Here is a 19,832-nt window from a genome sequence, read left to right as displayed (position 1 = left end):
CATTCCTGGTTGCATATATACACACTTGTTTGTTTGCCTGAGTCAGCTAGCTAGCTGCAATTGCTCTTTGCTCTCTTCATGCTTAATAAACCAGACAACATATTCAAAACATGTTTGGCTTGGCTGCTCTGTTCTTCAGATGCAACTGGCTCTGTTTCTCTTGTTCCGCTTTACTTTCTGTTTCATTCTTCGGTTTATTGTATTGCTCCGTTTGTCGCCGATTTCTTTAGTTTTCCGATTGCTATCCATTTTCCTTTTTCAACGTCTGTCCGATCTTCTTCTTGTGATTATCTTGCACTCAACAAAATTGCTCTTAATATCAGAATAATAATGAACATTCGAGCTGCTTCTTAAACGTGATGTTGCCAAAATTCCGCTATTCAATTCATAAAAAATGAATAATTTCGTTAGAAGTTAGACTATATTCGCACATCAAACCCAATATGGGAACTCTGCATATTGCTCTGTATTTTCCTTCTCAGATTTTGGGTTAAAGGATCGCCCGTGTCTGTAATATACCTTGAGTTGCAGATGAGAATGGACGACAGATTTCTTTTTACTCATTTCGGATGTACCGTGATATGGTATCAGAGTCTGGAAACAATGCAAATCAGGTCTAAGCTACCCACTCATGTCTTCCCACACAAACAGATCCTCCGAACCGACCCCGACTTCGAATCCGACCATGGCTGCGACAACTCCAATGGTAACCAACATTGTTGCCACTCGACGAACAATCTCTCCCTATGACCACACCCAACGATAATCCGGGTCTCATCCTCTCGCAACCGTTGTTGAGAGACGACAATTATGATGAATGGGCTGTCAACATTCATCAGACTCTCAAGTCTCGAAAGAAGTTTGGTTTTGTTGATGGATTGGTCCTGAAATCTGCTTTGAAGATTGAGATACGAACAATGCTCTGCTCATATCATAGATCAAAAACACTCTGGAATCGGATCTCCGATCAGACGTTGTTCACCGCGAATATGCGAAAGATCGATGCACCTCGCCTTCTGAAGCTACACAACGACTTGGCGAATTGCCGACAATAAGGAATGACTGTCGAAGCATATTTCAGCGAACTCACTAAGTTGTGGGAAGATGTCATGCATTTTCGACCCTAAACCCTAAACTCTAAACATCGAACCTCCTCTCCAGACAACCCTTGCCGAGCCTCGAAGAAGCTTATAACTTGGTCATACAAGAAGAAGACTCCAAACGCATCACTGCCATGACTGATGACAGGTCTGACGTTGCTGTTTTTGCCATGTCTGTTGCTGGAAACGAAGACTCGGCCGAAACCAGAGGAGAATGTCAAAGAGATATTCGGGATCCATAGGCTGACCATGGAACGTTGTCTATCCTTAATTTGTTTGATACGTAGTTTGAAACGCCAAGCTTCGTGGGTTGTGGAAGCTTGTGCTATGAGAGGCTTCATGGATGGAGATTGAGAGAACACCAAATATAGCACGAGAACTCTTAAGGTACACACTACGTATTATTATATGAGATATGCACTAATAGAAAAAGACAAGGACCGATATGTATGCAGTTAAACTATGTAAAGGAGTAGATTGATTCACGTTCTCCGACAGGAAAAAAATATGTCGGTGACTGAATGAATCTGGATGGGAGATCACAAAAACTGTCTCCGTCTAATTTGGGTCCTGTACTAAGTAAACCTATGACTCAGATACCATCGAACATGCAAAAGAATATAAACCGGGTGACGCGGAGAACTTATTAACCTGGGGAGTTGGCTGCCTAATAATCACTCCCTTGTTCCGAAATCACGGTAAAGAAAGGAAGCTTGGGGGACAAGCCACCTTCTCAGTCTTGGTCCTTCCAGAAGAAAGGCCTCATGGGGCAAGAAGGCGAGGAAAGGGAGGAAGAGTCTTCCGGCTGTGCATCACAGGGTTCATGTTGATTCTGGTTGGAAAACGAAAGCTGAGGCTGCAGCAGAAGATTGTTGGTTGTATCCAGATCGTCCCAAACCGGACTTCCAGGTCCCCAGCCCTCTGGAATCGCATTGAACCATGCCTCAGCCATCTCTCGCCACCCCATTTCCCCAGCATCGCAGACGACACCTTCCCCTGCCACAGCTTCGCTAGATCCGATACCCCAGTCTTCGTCAAGATTATCTACTCTAGATTCATTAGCCGCCTCTTGCTCGTTCTGCAAGGTTTCCTTGCTCGGCTCATGCAAGGCACGGCTTACTTCCTGTTGTTCCTGATGCGAAGAGTTTGATGCATTCTCTTTATTGACGAACAGCTCGGGAAAATTAAGCCGAGCGTTTTCCCCTCTGAGCTTGAAGGCCTCACGGTCATAAGCCAAGGCGGCTTCTTCGGCTGTATCGAAGGTGCCAAGCCAGAGACGCGTCCTGTTACGTGGTAGACGGATCTCGGCAACCCACTTTCCCCAGTGCCGTTGCCTTACTCCTCTGTATAGCTTTGTGGCACTGAAGGGCTGAAGGGACGGCCTCAGCTGACCACCCTCTTGGCCTAAGCTGTTCATCATCGCCAGTCTTCCTCTCGGGCTCCAATACTGAAGAAGATACTGCCGCTGCTGAGCCATTGGCTGCTGATGTTGAGGAGCAAAGGAGATAATCCGCTGCTGGCTTTGGCTTGGCTGGTTGGTGCTGGGAACGTATCCTGACTGTTGTGGAAGCTGGATTGATGGATCGGGGAAAGCAGAGACAGAGGAAGGAAATGGCGAGGGTAGGAGATAATAGGGGATATGCCGATGATCGGGGCTCCGTATCTTCTTCAAAGCTCTCTGGGACGTTTCTCCTAAAACTGACTTCCACTGCATAGACCTCTCCGAGCCTGAATCGACGTCTTTGCCCTTGCTGCTGCTGCTGCTGATCTTATGCTCCTCCTCCATCTCCGAGCCTGAATCGACACTCTTTTCTGTTCTTTGCCGCGGCCACCCTTGACTCCTCTACGTGAAGAAAAACGAGATGTACGATGGCCACTGATCAGAAAGTTGGAGAAAAGGAATCAGAAATGATATCCAGATAAGCTTTCTGGTCAAAGATCCCGACTTGTGATTTTTAAAAACCGTTAATTATTGAAAATCCCATTCAGGAAGATCTGTGGAAACTGTTGAAGAAGATACAGAGAGAGGGGGATTCTGTCTGGGGAAGAAACATCGGATGTTTGGTGAGAGAGAGAGAGAGAGTCTTTTTAATGCTCTGTATTTTCTGAAACATGGGTTTATAACAGAGCATATAAATATTTGTGACCACTTCCTTTTTTTTCTTTTTTCTTTTTTTTTGCATCTAGTTCCGTCCATGTTTGAATTTTAAAATCGAGACAGCTAGGGTTTTATCTACGTTTTCGCTTTCAATAATTTTTTATGAATTATAAAACATCCATAACCGATTCTATTGGGAGATTTCAAAAAAAATATGCTGACTTTAATTCTTATCAATCGAAGAATAAAATTTAGTATTAAAAATCGAAAGTCCAAAGTACGTGAATAATTGTTTATTTCTAATAATAGTAAAATCTATCTGCAATATTAATATCATCAACAAGATTCACATCCGGACTCGTGATGTTATTCTCTAGACTAATCAATGGAAGCCCTTGCACGGTGGGTCCCCACAGGCACAGCATTCATCTCTGTCTTTAAAAAAAAAAAAATCTACCTTTGCTTCGAATCTAATTCATGCCTCCTCCGTCCATTGATTCACTGCCGACTAACTCGAGACCGGGACAATGTGTCCAGTGTCCGTACGATGACGTGGCATGCTCTCTTTTCTCCTCCTTTCGTTTTTGTTGTTGGGATGTTCCGAGTTTTGGACGGTGGGATATGCTCTCCTTCCTTTTATAATGCAACAACCTTAGTTTAAGCTAATTGATAAAAATGCAGATCTTTAATATATACATTAATTGCCATAATGATACAAATCATCGAATTATCCCGTTCTATAGGTCAATTATATTAATCAAGCCCTGCAAAGGAACAATTTCAATATTTGGTTTTCTTCCCCTTCTTGAATGTTGTTGGATTTTACATATAAAAAGTAAAAATATAAAGAAGTTTATAGATTCTTCAAATAAAGTAAAATAAAAAAGAAGCAGAAAAGCTGTTTGCGAAGGAAGGAATACAATATTGGTGCAATTATGTATGTATTCAATTGTTGCCGAAGAAAAAAATATCTCAGAGCAGTCAACTGCATGGACAGGCTGAGGGGTTTTGGTCGGCTAAGGGTGGCATGATTAAAGCTAAGCATGCACCATATATAATATAAATGCATTTTTTATAACAATGTTTAATTGGGGTTTAATGAGGATGACGCTCGGGTTGGCAGCTGGTCAAAGTCAGCTTTGACTTTGATAATTTTGTTATAAATCTTCGCCCACACGGGATGCACTCAAAACCGACCAAGTTTGAAATACAAATGAAAATTCACTTTTTTTTTTTGTTATTGGAAACCGAAAGCATCAATTTCTATTTCGATCATAACCTTTTCTTCCAAAATATCCGTGTCTCTTAAAGGATTAAAAAAACAAACAATAAAGAACATTATTATATACTTATATTGTACATTCATGATGTTTGCTTTCATAAATTACAAAAAAAAACAGATAAAGTTAATCATCTCGAATTTATATTTTTCAATATTGAACAAAAATAGTTCATTACAATCACAAGCAGATGATATATGAGCAAGTAAAACATACTCTCTCTGTTTCAAAATATTTGTTGTTTTAAATTGTTTCACATTTTTTTTAAAATGGATCAAAAGTCATATATACCCTTATTTAATAATAAAAACAATGCAATCATTAATAATGTATTGGAATTTGGTAGGGATAAAATTGAAAACTATTATAAAAAATGTCTTGAAAATGTAAAACTATAAATATTTTGAAATATAGAAAATAATCTAAAACTACAAATATTTTGAAAGTGAGGGAATAATAAATAATTTGGATATATAGGGATTAAACGATTAAGGGCAGGGACAAGGACAAAGCCACAGGAAAGAAGCCCCCAACTTTCGGCGTGAGGAAAAACAAACCCCAAAGAGACAAAAGTTAGTTACGAGAGATTCAATAGATTTTTGTCATGTAAGAAGTCGACAACTCATCAAGTCGTGTACCTGAACCAAAGTCGGTGAACAATAAATTAGATCAAAATGGATTAAAAATTATTTCTATCTCGAAAAAAATTAATGCTATAATATAATTTCTGATAACCATCTTTTTTATAATTTATTTTATTTATAAAATATTTTTTGAAATAAAAATAATAATATATTTACAGTTTCCAATGCAATGGAAAAAAGACTTTCCATTCGTTTTCCAAAACATTATTTAAGACACAAACAACGTAAAATAGTTTCTACGTATCTACAAATTTTGTTGGATAAATAACAGTTATCTTCGATTTGAACCACCGAAATTCGATATTAATCGATCGTAATTTAAAACCATGTGGGCATTGATGCCTTCAAAGTTTGATCCAATCGAAAAATGAATGGATTTCTGGTCGTTTTAATAAATAAAATTCTGCAATCGATTTCCAACCGATTCAATTAAATCTTGATATCTTCCCATCGGACCGTTAAATCCGAAGGGTAGCAGCTAGGGTTCCTCCGTTATAAAAAAAAAAAATTTTGTGGAATAAACAAATCGAATTGAGTCAATATTTTTTTTGACTCATTTGGAAACAAACCTAACCGTATGAGCAATATCTTATTTCGATCAGAATCGAACTTAGTCGAGCTGGCTCGTTAGACAATTAGGTGTTTAGATTTTGATTGAAGAATGGACATTTAAAGAGAAAAATGATCCGATTGAACCGGTACAGTTTAATACCGATTTAATTTGTTGGCATGGTGCAGAATTATGACATGGTATGTGATGTGTACTGTCACATCGAATGATATTTGGAATTCCAAATGTTAAGAGGATCCAAAACAAATGACCACAAATTCGGACACGCAATGAATGAATGGTGCTTGTAATTAAAGAAGACAAAGCAATTCTCAATGTTTTCTGACCAAGGACTTCAATAAGGATACATGTTGTCTCTCCTGAGAGCCATGAACTTAGCTGCAATTTCATCGTAGTCAGGGAGCTTGGGATGCACGTGCTTTGGAACCATGATTCCGCACGAGTTTGACCCGTTGGACGTCGAGTGTTGTTTATTGGGGCACGTGGAAACATTGTACGGCTTCACCTGTTTCTGATGCCTTTTGCAGCCGTGTCTGCGGTAGTACACCACGCTTGCCATGTCGTTCTTCATTACAGTCTCCCATGATCTTGATCTCCTCCTTGATCTCCTACTCTTTCCTCCAGAGATTGACCCAGGTTTCTCGCTTTGGGACACTTCGTCCAAGCTCTTTTCATGAATATCCCTCACTCTCTCTACGAATCTGAACATTCTCTGATCCTTTGCCTTCAACTCTTCGATGTTATACTCGGGATATATCGTCGCTATTTCGGTATCATCTCTTCCCCTGTTACCCCTCCTCCCCACTTCTCCACCTTTCTCAATATCAAGCTCCGTGATGGTGAATTTATATACTTCTGCTTCATCGTAAGCGTCCACTTCTGCATGTTGCTCTTGACATGGAAAGGGCTTCTCAACTGAGAAACCAGCGGAGCAACTCATGATTTCTTTCCTCTCAATCTCTGCACTTTTGCTTTCTTTGACCTGTGCACGTTCATACATGAAATGGATACAAGCGACGCAAAAATGATGCCGAATCAGTCGAGCAATATATTTTCTTGATCTCTAAGAAAGCCCTAATGATATGCTGGATAGTTCATTTGCCCTATCCCTTCCTACAGAGCAAAGCTCCCTGTGGTACTCAGCTATAGATTTCTACTTGTTACATGAATAGCAGAAGAAAATGTGCAAATGTCACCTGTTTGTGAAACCCGGCAGTGTATTCAAGAGCCAAAACCTCTAAACCGAGGCAGTACTCCCTCGCTATTTCGTCAACCAATTTGGACTTAACATCATCCGGCACAGAGACTACACAGAGTTTCTCTTTGATCTGTGATTGAGGAACCCAAAGCACTAATGAATGTTTCCAGATAATCACTAATGAGAAAAAAAGCAAGAGACTGAACCTGGCAATTGACAAGATTGTCAGGCAGAAGATGCAGAGCCGTCGCCAGAAATCTTTGCCCGTAACGTTGTCCGAATAACTGTCTGATGCTGCACAGCTCGGGTATGTCTCCACACCTTGAAGAGGCAAATACAAGGCTCGAAACTGCTTCGTTGATATCATTAGGCAATTCTCTATTTCCACATACAAGTCTTAATTTAGTCAAAACTGCTTGTTAATAAACCTTTTGGCATCAAATACGACGATCAGGAAAGGATTCAATCCGTGGTTCGATATTCACAGAGCGCAAACAATCTTTCTAGTGTCAGATCCATGGATCAGAAAAAGGACTGACCTATGCCTTCGAATGTAGGGCATATGGATGATGATGAACTCGCTGAAGTGATCTAACAACTCATAAACCGCCATCAAGTTTTCATCTCTGAGGAGCTGCTCAGCCTGTCAGACCGTGAGTCTTTTCTCTCTCTCTCTCTCTCGATAAACAAACAGCTGAAATTGGGTTCTGAATGTTACCCGACTGAGTGCTCGATTTCGGTCTCCCATTCTGATAAGCTGAGCTACATCTCCCCTCAAGTGCCTCACAATGGCGTACCTCTTGTTCCTGAGCAGCTTCAGCCGGCACTGCACCTTCTTCACCATCCTTTTGCTGCCACCAATCCAAAAAAAAAAAAAAACTATTGGTACGCAAAGTATTGGGCAGATGGCGAAGTTGTATCTTTATGATATAATAAGCTTCTACCATTTGGAAGCGTTTCGCCAACCGAAGAGAAACCCAAACATCTCAGAAATGAGGTAGTGAGAAGGAGATGGTGATGCGCAAGTGAAGCAGATAAAGTTCCAAAAAAAAAAATAGAGTTCAGGAGAGAGTGGCACTCGGCAGTTACCCTTCCATCAACTGCTTCTCCATCTTTCTTTTCCCCTTTTTCTTTTTAATTACCATATTTTCCACTGTAATTAATAATTCACTACTCATTGCTTGGGGTGCCACTTTTTGCATATGAAACCTCAACTTACCAAAGATCAAAACAGTACGGATTTCGAAAACATTCTAGGCATTTATCGTGCATTCATGTCTGGATTTTGGAGATGTAATCATGCTCGAGTCCAAAGTATAAAATTCAGCCTGTTTGAGAAATTATAGAGCAGAGCAGAAGCAGGGGATAGATAACTCTCTTGGCCAAAGGAATTGGTAATCTAACCCACCATTTCCCTGTATTCACGCATCATCACCATCATCATCATCATCGTCATTCATCATTCATCCATTCATCATCATCAAAAGGTATATGCACATATGATTTATTTTTACGAAAATGCGTGTTAATAAGCTGTCAAAGGAGTGGGGGAGCATTAATGGAGTTTCACGTAGAAGAATGCCTGACTAACCTATGGATTTCATACGAGAGTTTCTCTCGAAAGAGGACACTCCCCAAGACCAAGGAGCACACAAAACCTTGAATGAGTGAATCAATGGTGGATGCCTTCAAACCTCATATTGAAGATCCTAACAATTCTTTCTTCTGACTCTCTCCAATTCAACCCTCCGCTCTTAATATGTTACCATGACCCCCCTCTCTCATGAAAGTATACTCTTCTCCTTCCCTTTTCTCAAGTGCATTGCACTGTCTAGGTAATGTGCCTAGCTATTTCTTCACGGTCCTGTTTGTCCTCTCTTTGCTTGAGAGAGAGATGGTGTCTTTCGTTTCTAAGTCTGTCTTGAGATGAAATCCAGGGGGTTTATTTGCATCCTATTCTAAAAACAAACATAATGTTTTGAAAAAAACATGTAGAAAACAACAGTGAATGCTTCAAATGACTGGTAACTGAGGAGAAAAAGGCGTCCAAAATCACGATACACCCATAGAGACAGGCGAAAGCGACCAAAATGGCCAAAAATGTCTGGTTCATTCTTTCATATATAGACCAGACTTTGCCTCAAATCATGGAAACACATGTTATGCTAAAGAAAACCCAAACCTCTAAGTAGTAGTTCCCCAGTTCGTCGTGGAATGTTCCAAGTGGATTAAGATTCTTACATAGATTCTCCAAAAAGAAAGATCATTGCAATACAACACAAATAAATCAGATGAAACAAAAGAGATATGTGACAGACCCTCGGTACTCATGGTACGCAAGGCTGAGGCCGAGTAGGCATCTGCCGGGTCTCGGCCGAGTAGCCTTGCCTATGCGCCGAGGGGTATGGCAGTGCATCACGGGAAGGATGTAAGACGAAATTATCAGAGGCAGATTAAACAAACGATACAAGTAACCTTAGTATTGCCAAGTCAAAGAAGAATGAAAATGTATCAGAGACAATTGCCAGGAGAAAGAGAGCGCAAAAGCAGTGAAAGAATTATTAGCTACAAGGCTCGAAAAAAGTACCAGAGAACCGCGATTCTTTTCATCCCCATGTGCCCCTATCAGCTCAATCCAAATCCAAATCCAAATCCTGCGCATTGTTAATTCCAAAAATCGATTTCATTCAATTGACAACGCCAAGCGATCGATGATAATTAACGATTCCACCGCGTACCAACCAAAAAATCCTGACCAGTAGTATATCATATCTGAACATGAGCTATGGATGTAGGAGTTGCAGAATTTATCACTACACCTAAATAATGAATTTGAAGAAAAGAAGAAGATAATGTAGGGGTTTACGCACCCAAAATCTTGAGGACGATGAAACAGAGGAAGGCGAAAAATATGAAGAGGAAAAGGTAATCGACGAACACGAAGAACTTGGTAGAGCCATGGTTCCTATTCTTCATCTTCTTCGTCTTGTCCGCATCATCGATCTGCTCAATCCTTGCCATTTTCCCTGCTTGGGGCTGGATTAATTTTTTCGCGGGATCTGAGGTCGGTGCTTTCAGATTTCGCCGGAAACTGCTGGTATACGTTGCCTTGGGTCTGAGCCTATGAGACACCGAGATCTACGACAAATTAATTAGAACTCGGTCTAATGCCCAAGACCAAGACCAAGACCAAGCCCAAGCCCAAGATCAAGCCCAAGCTACCAAATTTCTTTTTTCATCTCCCTTTTTTTAAGGTTTGGGTTTAGGGCTGAACATTCTGAGTTCTCGTTCTCCAAGTAATGTGTTTCATCTAGAGGTGCACTCTATTGGAGATATTTTGAGATTGTAAATTATAGGAATACTTACTAATCTTTAGGATCTGATTGTTACTATATGTAATATGTTTAACCTAGATAATAAGAAAGCCAATTATAATCTTATACACTGCTGGCTAGGGGTGGGCATTTCAGGAAACGGTTCGGGTTCGGGACGAGAATTGATCGGTTCGGTTCTTTCGGTTTTACAAAAATAGGTATCAATCGGTTTTTATATTGTATTCGGTTCGGTTCGGTCTCGGTATCGGTTCGATTTGGTTCCGGGTTTTATTAAAAAAAAAAGATAGATTTCCTTTAAAAGTATTCATTTTTTCGGGATTTTTAAAGTTCGATTCGGTTCAGTTCCAAAAAAAATCGATTTTCTAAAAATGGTACCGTTCGAAAATTAAGAACGATTTCGGATCGGAAAAAATACCGTTTTTTAAGTTCGGTTCGGTCCGGTTTCGAAGAACCGAACCGAAACGTCCAGCCCTACTGCTGGCTGTCTGTAAGTGTTGAGGCGGATATGTATAGGCATATTGACTCTATTTATACAATTTAGAGAAGTCCTATTTCTTATCAGCAACGGGTAATGAGATATCGGACCGGAAATATATGCACACATTATGCGTGTGGCAGGTGGATGTGTGACTCATCGAAGACTGTTGGTGCTTGGTTAGTATCAAGATCCTAAAAGAAATGAAGTTGGGTGACCAAAGAAATCGATCATGTTTATATTATTAACATATGATATTAATGCTTTAGTTATTGTCTTTTATGTGTCAATTATGTTGTAAGTTATTGTAAATTTTATGTATTTAAGTTTGTGAATGGTAAGGAACTGCAATATAGCAGTTATATGTATGTATTTATAAGTGTATAGATGTTATATGTATTTTGTAACTCCTTCTGATTATTCAATGCAATGAAGAAGAAGTTATATATATGTAGGTGTTCTGATAATTTTAGAAATAAATGTGTCTTTAACAGATGAATCTCTTTTGAGAGGAGAGTAGATAAAATTAACAATAAGATCAAAGCTTTAAGTGGTAGAAAACTATGAAGTTTGAGTTGTCAGAATGCAAGCGTTCATGAAGGAACCGATCTTTGGAAAGCAGTTGGGGAGGATTTCAAAGTTCCTCCATTACCCCACCAGATACGACAGCAAACCAATTTAAGATTTCCAAAGAGAAAATGACGAGGAAAGCAAAGGCCGAATCGTGCATGTTTGTTGCAATTTCTCCTCGATCCTCATCAAGATTATGAGGCTTGAATCGCGAAAAGTATGTGGGAATTTCTAAAAAAAAGGGTGTGAAGAGGATGCAAAAAATTGAGGATTGAAGGTTCTAAATTTATTGTGAGAAGTTGAACGACAGAAAATGAAGCAGAACGAGTTTGTGAAAGATTATGTTGATCATCTTATCAATATAATCATCAAGGTAAGAATTCTTCGCATTGAAGTCAATAATGATAAGATTGTATAGAAAAATTTTGGTTTCTATATCGGAGAAATTTGAAGCAACGGTGACATCTTTAGAAAACACTAAAGACATATCAAAAATCAAGTTACCATAGGTTTTTAGTATTGTTTAGACGCAAGAACAAATGAGCAGTCCATGAGAAATGAAGAGTCGGTGGGGAATTGCTTTAATGAGGAAGGCAAAAATAAACAGTGGAGAGAAAAATTTTGAACAATCTATTGAAGAAAACGAAGTGGAGTAACTCTTTTACGTCAAATGTTGAAAGTGATGGTTGATCGTGCTTTTGAAGGACCTTGGTCAAAGGAAGGTTTTGTTGGTGCTTGGTTTGTATCAAGTTCCTAAAAGAAATGAAACTGATGGCTTACGACATACCAAAAAAGTCAACCAAGTTTATATCATTAACATATGCCACTAATGTTTTAGTTATTGTCTTTTATGTCAGTTAATCATGTCGCCCGTTATTGTCAGTCTATGTAGGGGTGGACGTTTCGGGAAACGGTTCGGGTTCGGGATATAATTGATCGGTTTGGTTCTTTCGGTTTTACAAAAATAGGTACCAATCGGGTTTTTTATTGTATTCAGTTCGGTTCGGTTTCGGTATCGGTTCGGTTCGGTTCCGGATTTTATTAAAAAAATGATAGATTTCCTTTAAAAATATTCGGTTTTTCGGGATTTTTAAAGTTCGGTTCGGTTCGGTTTCGGGAAAATTCCGTTCTCTAAAAATGGTACCGTTCGGGAAATAACAGCGGTTTCGGGTCGGAAAAAATACCGTTTTAACGGTTCGGTTCGGTCCGGTTCCAAAGAACCGAACCGAAATGCCCGACTCTAAGTCCATGTATTTAAGTTTGTGAAACTGTTAGAAATTGTATGTGTTTATATAAAATTTGGTGATGTTGTATGTATTTTGTAACTTCTCTTGATATATGTAGATGCTTCGAGAAGATTAGTAAAGATAACGATCTTTTACGACGATAAAAACAGCGGATTTGGAGCAGTTTTTGGAGCCTGTTTGAATCGGAACTCGAGGATAGATAGGATTGGATCTTGTGATCATAAATTGCTTCGTCCATATGATTGTTTCAACTATCAGATGGTATGCCATGGTCAGTACAGTTGTATATAAATATCATATCATTTATTTAATAAAACCATGTTATTAATTATGTTTTGTGAATTTATTATTAATTTTGTTTAGTGACTTTGTTTTTTTATATTCAAAATATAATATATATAATTAGTGAATTTATTATAAACCTTGTTTAGTGATTTTGTTTTTTGATGTTCAAAACATAATATATTTGCATTTCAAGGGTTTCATTTTCCATATACATTATGTTTTGAACATAAAAAACAAAATCACTAAATAATGTTAATAATAAATTTATTACATATAATTAATTATATAGTTTTATTAAACAAATGATATGATATTTATATATAACTGTACATGATGTATTGATGGTTTCGTTATTTTTTTATGTTATTATTGTTTGTGGAGGTTTACGCTAAAAATATAAAAGTTGGTGTATTTTATTATCAAAATGAAAGTTTGTATATTTATTTGCCAAATACACAAAGTTCATATTGCCCTTATTTTTTATTTTTTTTAATATGTGTATATATATTTGTATGTACATACATTGTTTTTTTAATTTTAATTTAAAATCTCAGTTACCACCTAATTCATTAAAGTGTTACATTTCCCACATCCTCACGACTTCTTTCTTCAAACTATCGTTGCTCGCTAATTCTCTCTCCCCCCCCTCCCGATTCGCCCGTCGCCGAGCTGACCTCTCTCTTCGTGTCGGCCGTCTATCGCGTGTGCCTCAGGTTTGTCTTTAGGATTTTGGTTTTCGATTTATTGTTCGAGATTTCTCAGTTAGGGTATCGGTTTTTGATCTCATAGGTCTCGTTAGGTTAGCGTTTGGTCGATAAGGGTTCGGGGTGCCGTTGTTTCTGGTTTGTCAGATTTGCTGTCTTCACTCTGCTTCTTGTTTCTGGTTTACCAGATTTGCGCCTTTTCTTCTGGTGATGTTCACAATTTCAATTGCGCAGAGATCGATAACTCACCTACTGCAATCTTAAGGGATTGCCTTCTCAGAACAAGCCTTTCTCTATTAGACAAATCTGTGGGCCCAAAGGTCAACCAATTAGCTCCCGTTCCACTGTCCACTGGATCTGATATTTGCGATTCTGCTGATGATATTTCAAGTTTGTCATGGTTGTTTGTTATAAAAATTTTATTATTTGTATTTTGTCAAAAATGGTGGCCGAACTTTAGGTTTAGACAGAATCTTAGGTTGACACCACATCACTTTCAAGTAATCCAAGGGAGAACTCTCTACAACCTTATAGCTATCCCAGGAATCATTAGAGACTATAAAATTCCGTCTGCAAATTTTTAAATGATTAAGGGGAAGACAACAGGTAGTGTATCTTGATGCATTTATTTGGATGGTTGATGATTCCAGGATGGGTTAAACTTTTACTGTTTACTGATTTGTGTGACCTCTTGTATCTAATACTTGAGAGTTGAGAGCTTGATGGGTTCAATGCTGTATAAAGAATAAATTTGCCTCTTAATGGTGGCCGAACTTTAGGTTTGTCATGGTTGTTGGGTTCAATGTTGATGACATTTGCGATTCTGCTGATGATATTTCAAGTTTCTCATGGTTGTTTGTCAGAAAAATTTTATTATTTGTATTTTGTGAAAAATGGTAACCGAACTTTAGGTTTAGACAAATGTATCAATGTTTGGGGTTTGGGGTTTGGGGTTTGGGGTTTAGGGTTTAGAGTGTTTAGGGTTTAGGGTTTCAAGAATTGTGGCAAAGCAAATGCGGAAAAAAAATATGGCATTGATTAGCTTGCAGCAGACCTACTGCAGATTACTCTGAGGTAACTTGTTTATCAATCCTCCTGCAGTTTTTTTATACATTTTTTTGGAGGAAGAAAATTCGTTTTCAGGCTTGAGATGTCCAGGACATTATCTTTTTTTTTTTGTCTGAGGAGATTTTTGTTTTCAGACACCTTGAGTGTACTGTGTGGTCGAGTAATGTGGCAGAATTTTGCATATGAAATTCTCAGCTGGTAGTTTTTTTAGATTTGTCCTGCCATATCTTCACTTCTATCCAATTCATCTGAATATTTTACCCGGTACGACTTTCTTTTGATAGCTTTCACATTTTTATCAGATCTGCTCCTCTCCCATCCTCATGCAGCACAAAAAGCTCTTTTTTTCTTCTTTTTTTTGCAGTTTGAGATATGTTGCCGCATCTTTAGTTAACATGCTTATCCAATATGTGTTGCTAATACCAGGCGGCGTGGTGGGTGTGCCCGATCCAATTGGTTGTTTTGCTCTTGACTGGATGTGCAATGCAGAGATCACGCAGAGCTTTTCTTCTTAGAAGGAGAGTTTATGAGAACGTTTCTCATGGAAGGAACTGTTTCTACAAAGTCTCTCTGTCACTGGTTTGCCTCCTATGGGGGCTTCTTTTCCTCTCCACCCTATGGATTAGCCGTGGAGACGGTGACAGAGGTAACCCGCTAGTTTTTATTTTAGTTTTGAGACTCACAATGAACTATAGAATGTATACATACACAGAGAGATTACAAAATTGAAGATAGAGTTATTCTCCGTAGCATTTTGTCTTTTTTTCTCCGTCAGCAGATTGAGAAACTACTTTTGGCATTTGCAGATGCATCTTTAGTCTTTCCTGTCAGAGAAATCGATTCAGATGATAGCAGACTAGATGAGAAAGCTGAGAATGCCGATAAACCGCCATCGCTGGATTCTGATTCTGTTCATTGTGCCCTGGATTTTTGTCCTACTAGTAGTGATGATACAACCCCAGTTGAAGAAAACAAACACAGGGGCTATGTTAAGCAGAGTGAGATCAATAGCACACATTTTGGGAATGATATGGAAACCAAAGACAATGAATTTGTGAAGCCGAGGGAGATCAATAACATAGATTATGGGAATGATATAGAGAAAAAGGACGACGACCTTGTGAAGCATAGTGAGATGAATATCACAGGTTCAGGGAATGATATCGTGAACAATGTTTCCAAGCTTGATCGGCTATCTCGTGCTGTTCCACTTGGCCTTGATGAGTTCAAGAGCAAAACATTCAGCTCTAGAAATAAATCTTTGTCAGGTCAGGTCAGTGGCGTGGTTCACAGGATGGAGCTTGGAGGGAAGGAGTACAATTATGCCTCTGCTTCTAAGGGCGCAAAAGTCTTGTCTTCTAACAAGGAAGCAAAGGGAGCTCCAAGCATCTTAAACCGGGACAACGATAAATACCTCCGTAATCCATGTTCTGCTGAGGAGAAATTTGTCGTCATAGAACTTTCCGAGGAAACATTGGTGGATACGATCAAGATTGCGAATTTGGAGCATTACTCTTCCAATCTGAAGGATTTTCAGTTGCTTGGCAGCCTGGTCTATCCGACTGATACCTGGGTACATATGGGAAACTTTACGGCTGCAAACGTAAAGCACGAGCAGAACTTCACGCTGGTAGAACCAAAATGGGTGAGATATCTGAAACTTAACTTCGTAAGCCACTACGGTTCAGAATTCTATTGCACTTTGAGTTTGATTGAAGTTTATGGAGTGGATGCTGTGGAACGAATGCTGAAGGATCTAATATCCATCCAAGACAGCAGTATATTCAAAACCCCTGAAGGAGAAGCTGAGCAAGAGAAGAAGACAGTGCCAACACAGACAGCAGAGTGTACCAAGGGGAGTGATGGTGCTAACGGGAGCATGCTGAGTGTGAATGAGTCGGAAACCTCACCGGAGAGTGGGGTAGGGAAATCTGAAGCGATAATGGGAAAGCAGAATGCAAGCGTTCATGAAGGAACCGATCTTTGGAAAGCAGTTGGGGAGGATTTCAAAGTTCCTCCATTACCCCACCAGATACGACAGCAAACCAATTTAAGATTTCCAAAGAGAAAATGACGGAAAGAGTAAGCCGCTAGAGCCCGTGGAAGAGGTAAGGCATCACCAGCAAGGAAGCAGAATGCCAGGGGATACCGTTCTGAAGATACTGATGCAGAAGATAAGGTCGCTGGACTTGAATCTCTCGGTGCTTGAGAGGTACTTGGAGGAGCTGAACTCGAGATATGGGTCCATATTCAAAGAGATGGACAGGGAGGCTGTAGAGAGAGAGATGATTGTGGAGAAGATTAGGATAGACGTGGAGGGCATGAAAGAGAGCCAAGAGGTGATTGTGAGAGAGAGCGAGGAGATGAGGGAGTGGCGGAGGAGGGTGGAGGTGGTGTTGATGAGGGCAGAGACTGAAAAGGAAAGGGTTAGGGAGAGGTTAGAGGAAATGAAGGAAAAGGTGGAGTGGATGGAGAAGAAAGGTGTGATGGTGTTCACAGTATGCATTGGTGTCGGGGTAGTTGCGACCATTGCAGTGGTGGTTGGTGGAGGTTGGGGTGGTGCCGGGGCATGGCTTCTGTTATTGTTCAGCTCAACATTCGTTTTGTTTGTGTTGTCTCTCTGATGAGAGTTTTGTTCTTTGCGCCGTTTTATTCTTCCATTTGTGTTTGATGTTGGTTGTAAAGCCTTGTTAACATTAGTAGATGAATTTTGTCTGTACTTATTTTATTCTCAGGTGGTTTGTACAGCAGCTGAGAGATTCGTAAATTCGGTGATTACTTTCTGAATGCCGTCTATGCACGAGAATGAGTATTGAATGGTAGAAAACGATCAAAGCCTTTTTTTTTCCCCTACTGCTGCTTCAGGTTTTACCCTCCTTGACTCTCAGGTGTGAGGTTTCTCTGACACAAGTGGTGCCGGGATCATGATTCTTGCCCAAGGCCTCCTTTCTCTGTTGGCGATGGTGAAGATGCTGTATATGCTTCAGCTAATCCTCAGATCATCATGGGCAATGAAGGCGACGAATCTGCTGATGCAAACAATACATGTCTCCCCTGGGAACGACTTCAACTTCAGTTGCTGATGGTAACAATAAGACTGAAGAACATATGATTGGGAACATGGATGAGTTCAAATTATCATATACGGTCGATGTTTCTCGATCCGCTGACGGTGCCATATATATATATATATATATATATATATATGGTTTTCTCTATTCTCATCGATACTGTCCCTCATTGCCTGACCATTCACACAGACAGGGATCTGCAGCGCATTACTCGTAACTCTTCCATTCAAGTTGGAGATCTGAGCATGAAACAGGTAATATTTCGCGGAACAATCTGCATCGATCCCCTATACTCCTCACCTCCAAGCCTAAGGCTATTTCCCTTTTGTCATTCTGCAGGTAAAGAAACTAGATGTCTCACACGTACCCTCGAAGAAGCTTTGAAGGTAAGGCCTTGATAAATTTCTCTCCATGTTTTTGTTTGTAAATTACAACCAAGTGTCCGACCATGACATTATCACGAATTATGCTTGTGATGCTAAAGTGGGGCCACCGTTGTGTGAAAAAGGGCTAGCTCAGGATATCCTCTCAGTTGTAAGTTTCCAGCTATCACTTATTAGCATGTTGTGTGCACCAAGAGCTCTAATGCTAAGATATCAAGAACGTGTCCGCCGCTTACGCCCTCTAATTTTATGATAACTCAAGTGATTTCTCTCTCTCTCTCTCTCTCTCTCTCAATTATGTGCATCCTGAAGCTCAGCCAGTATTGTTGTTTATGCTTATAGCCTTTAGATTTATGGTTACATCTACCTTCAACATTTTTTTGGTAAAATCTACCTTCAAATTTTAGTCATGTGTTTTCAGATGGAGAGGTCCTGGTGTAACAATTGCGTGGTGTGCGAAAAGTGACAGTTTGGTTAGAGACATAATCAGACTAACACCAAACCTCACAGTACTCTCGTGTTCACGGAAAAGTTGGCTGATGTTGGACCCTCACCACACGTCATGATACCATGTTTTTGTGGCATTGTGATGGTGGATCCTTCTTCTAGGGAGAGAAACAACCTGCTGAGAATGAGGGGAGCTAGGGTGATGGAGTTTATCATCCCTTGATTGATGAAAGACAAATGATAAGAGTTCAATGTTTCAACAAGAAGGTGCACGCATGGACCGTTGACGATGCTGATCCAATCAGAAGATGCTTCTAATAAGGTTTCAGAAGTAGAAAATCCAGAATAAGAACCCTGTTGTGTTGCTTTTTTGAACCCCAAAGAAGTTGATTTTTGTGAGCTTCTCTTCTCACCCCTCCCCTTACAATTTCATATGAACAAAAGCATACCCATCCCTCACACATTACAGGCCTACATACACTGCAGAATTCGGTTACAATAATAGCTAAAGGAAAATGACATTAACAAGCCAGTGAAAACGCAGACCCACTTTTCCTCTTTTTCTCCAAGCTCCTGCACCTATCGTTACTCCTCCTCCTCTGCAGCTCTATTCTTCTTCCCTGCGTTCCCTTTCTTCTCCCTCACATACGCGCTTGACGGCTTATCAGCTTCATTTAGGTGTAGAAGCTGTTGTTACGTACCAACCATCCTTCTTGATTTTTGAAGCCCAAGCCCGTAAATTTTACGGGCGGGTTCGGACGGGGTATCGGGTTTCTTGATTTTTGAAACCTCAAGCCCGTAAATTTTACGGACGGATTCAGACCGGATATCGGGCCTCAGACTTTTTTGACACCCTTAGTTCGCCCCATCTTTTTTAACCAAAGGTGAAAGGTGAAATATTAAGAGACACGATTCTTTAGATATTTATTTTTGTTACAATTTTATTTTGGAGACTTCCGTTGGAGAATTTGAGATGACATTATAATGAAGAATAAATCGAATCTTTTTCTTTTTTAAATCCAATTGCCCATTCATCCGGCCAGAAATATCAAATCTTGGATCGTCAGAGCTGGGATGTCCCAGACAGTGTGAAGAAGCAGCCATCCATTTCTACTAGTTTTGTTTCTGATTGGCTGCGCGTGTTGTGCACTCTCGTGACCCCGTATTCGGCATGGAGCGATTACAGTCTCTCTCTCTCGCCCAATTTACTAGTAAACTACGTCTACTCTCTTCCACAGAACCGAACATTATCATTTGGCGTTCAGTTTTCCTTGGGCAAAGCAAAGACTCCTGTATACATTGTATTAACGTGATCTATACATATATATATATATATATATATATGTGGCCGAACTT

At 39.8% G+C, this 19,832-nt stretch overlaps 4 protein-coding genes across 13 annotated transcripts in view; 2 read left to right on the top strand and 2 right to left on the bottom strand.

The window, feature by feature from the left end:
- Positions 1-204, top strand: part of LOC104814488 (diacylglycerol kinase 5) — a 4,196-nt gene extending 3,992 nt beyond the window's left edge. Inside the window, exon 14 of one of the 2 annotated variants that reach the window (XM_010542552.2) lies at positions 1-204. The gene's annotated coding sequence lies outside the window, so the exon portion shown is untranslated. The other variant, XM_019202663.1, reaches the window with a different exon arrangement.
- Positions 205-370: 166 nt separating this feature from the next.
- Positions 371-3,206, bottom strand: LOC104814487 (ethylene-responsive transcription factor ERF054). Its single transcript, XM_010542550.1, has one exon. The coding sequence runs from the start codon at positions 2,884-2,886 to the stop codon at positions 1,834-1,836; it is 1,053 nt and encodes a 350-aa protein (XP_010540852.1). The 5' UTR covers positions 2,887-3,206; the 3' UTR covers positions 371-1,833.
- A 2,664-nt stretch (positions 3,207-5,870) lies between these two features.
- On the bottom strand, positions 5,871-10,005 carry LOC104814485. Of its 5 annotated transcripts, none has more exons than XM_010542548.1 (8): positions 9,762-10,005; positions 9,479-9,545; positions 8,483-9,366; positions 7,610-7,742; positions 7,431-7,534; positions 7,098-7,269; positions 6,890-7,021; positions 5,871-6,675 (listed from the first exon to the last, which is right to left on the bottom strand). In XM_010542548.1, exons 4-8 carry the CDS (start codon positions 7,733-7,735, stop codon positions 6,028-6,030), a joined length of 1,182 nt encoding a protein of 393 aa, XP_010540850.1. In that variant the 5' UTR covers positions 7,736-7,742; positions 8,483-9,366; positions 9,479-9,545; positions 9,762-10,005; the 3' UTR covers positions 5,871-6,027. The 5 variants fall into 5 exon arrangements, with proteins under 5 accessions (XP_010540850.1, XP_010540849.1, XP_010540847.1 ...); XM_010542547.1 differs by having other exon boundaries at positions 8,483-9,279; XM_010542545.1 differs by lacking the exon at positions 8,483-9,366.
- Positions 10,006-13,391: 3,386 nt separating this feature from the next.
- LOC104814484 (uncharacterized protein SLP1-like) lies at positions 13,392-17,410 on the top strand. Of its 5 annotated transcripts, none has more exons than XM_019202646.1 (5): positions 13,392-13,516; positions 13,742-14,581; positions 15,002-15,221; positions 15,382-16,520; positions 16,651-17,410. In XM_019202646.1, exons 3-5 carry the CDS (start codon positions 15,059-15,061, stop codon positions 17,197-17,199), a joined length of 1,851 nt encoding a protein of 616 aa, XP_019058191.1. In that variant the 5' UTR covers positions 13,392-13,516; positions 13,742-14,581; positions 15,002-15,058; the 3' UTR covers positions 17,200-17,410. The 5 variants fall into 5 exon arrangements, with proteins under 5 accessions (XP_019058191.1, XP_019058195.1, XP_010540845.1 ...); XM_019202650.1 differs by having other exon boundaries at positions 13,696-13,827; XM_010542543.2 differs by having other exon boundaries at positions 13,696-14,581.
- The last annotated feature ends 2,422 nt before the right edge of the window (positions 17,411-19,832 follow it).

This window comes from Tarenaya hassleriana, unplaced genomic scaffold, assembly GCF_000463585.1.
Source record: "Tarenaya hassleriana unplaced genomic scaffold, ASM46358v1 Cleome21, whole genome shotgun sequence".
NCBI lineage: Eukaryota > Viridiplantae > Streptophyta > Magnoliopsida > Brassicales > Cleomaceae > Tarenaya > Tarenaya hassleriana.
Note: the sequence above shows the minus strand (reverse complement) of the source record. Positions and strands in the feature narration are given on the sequence as shown.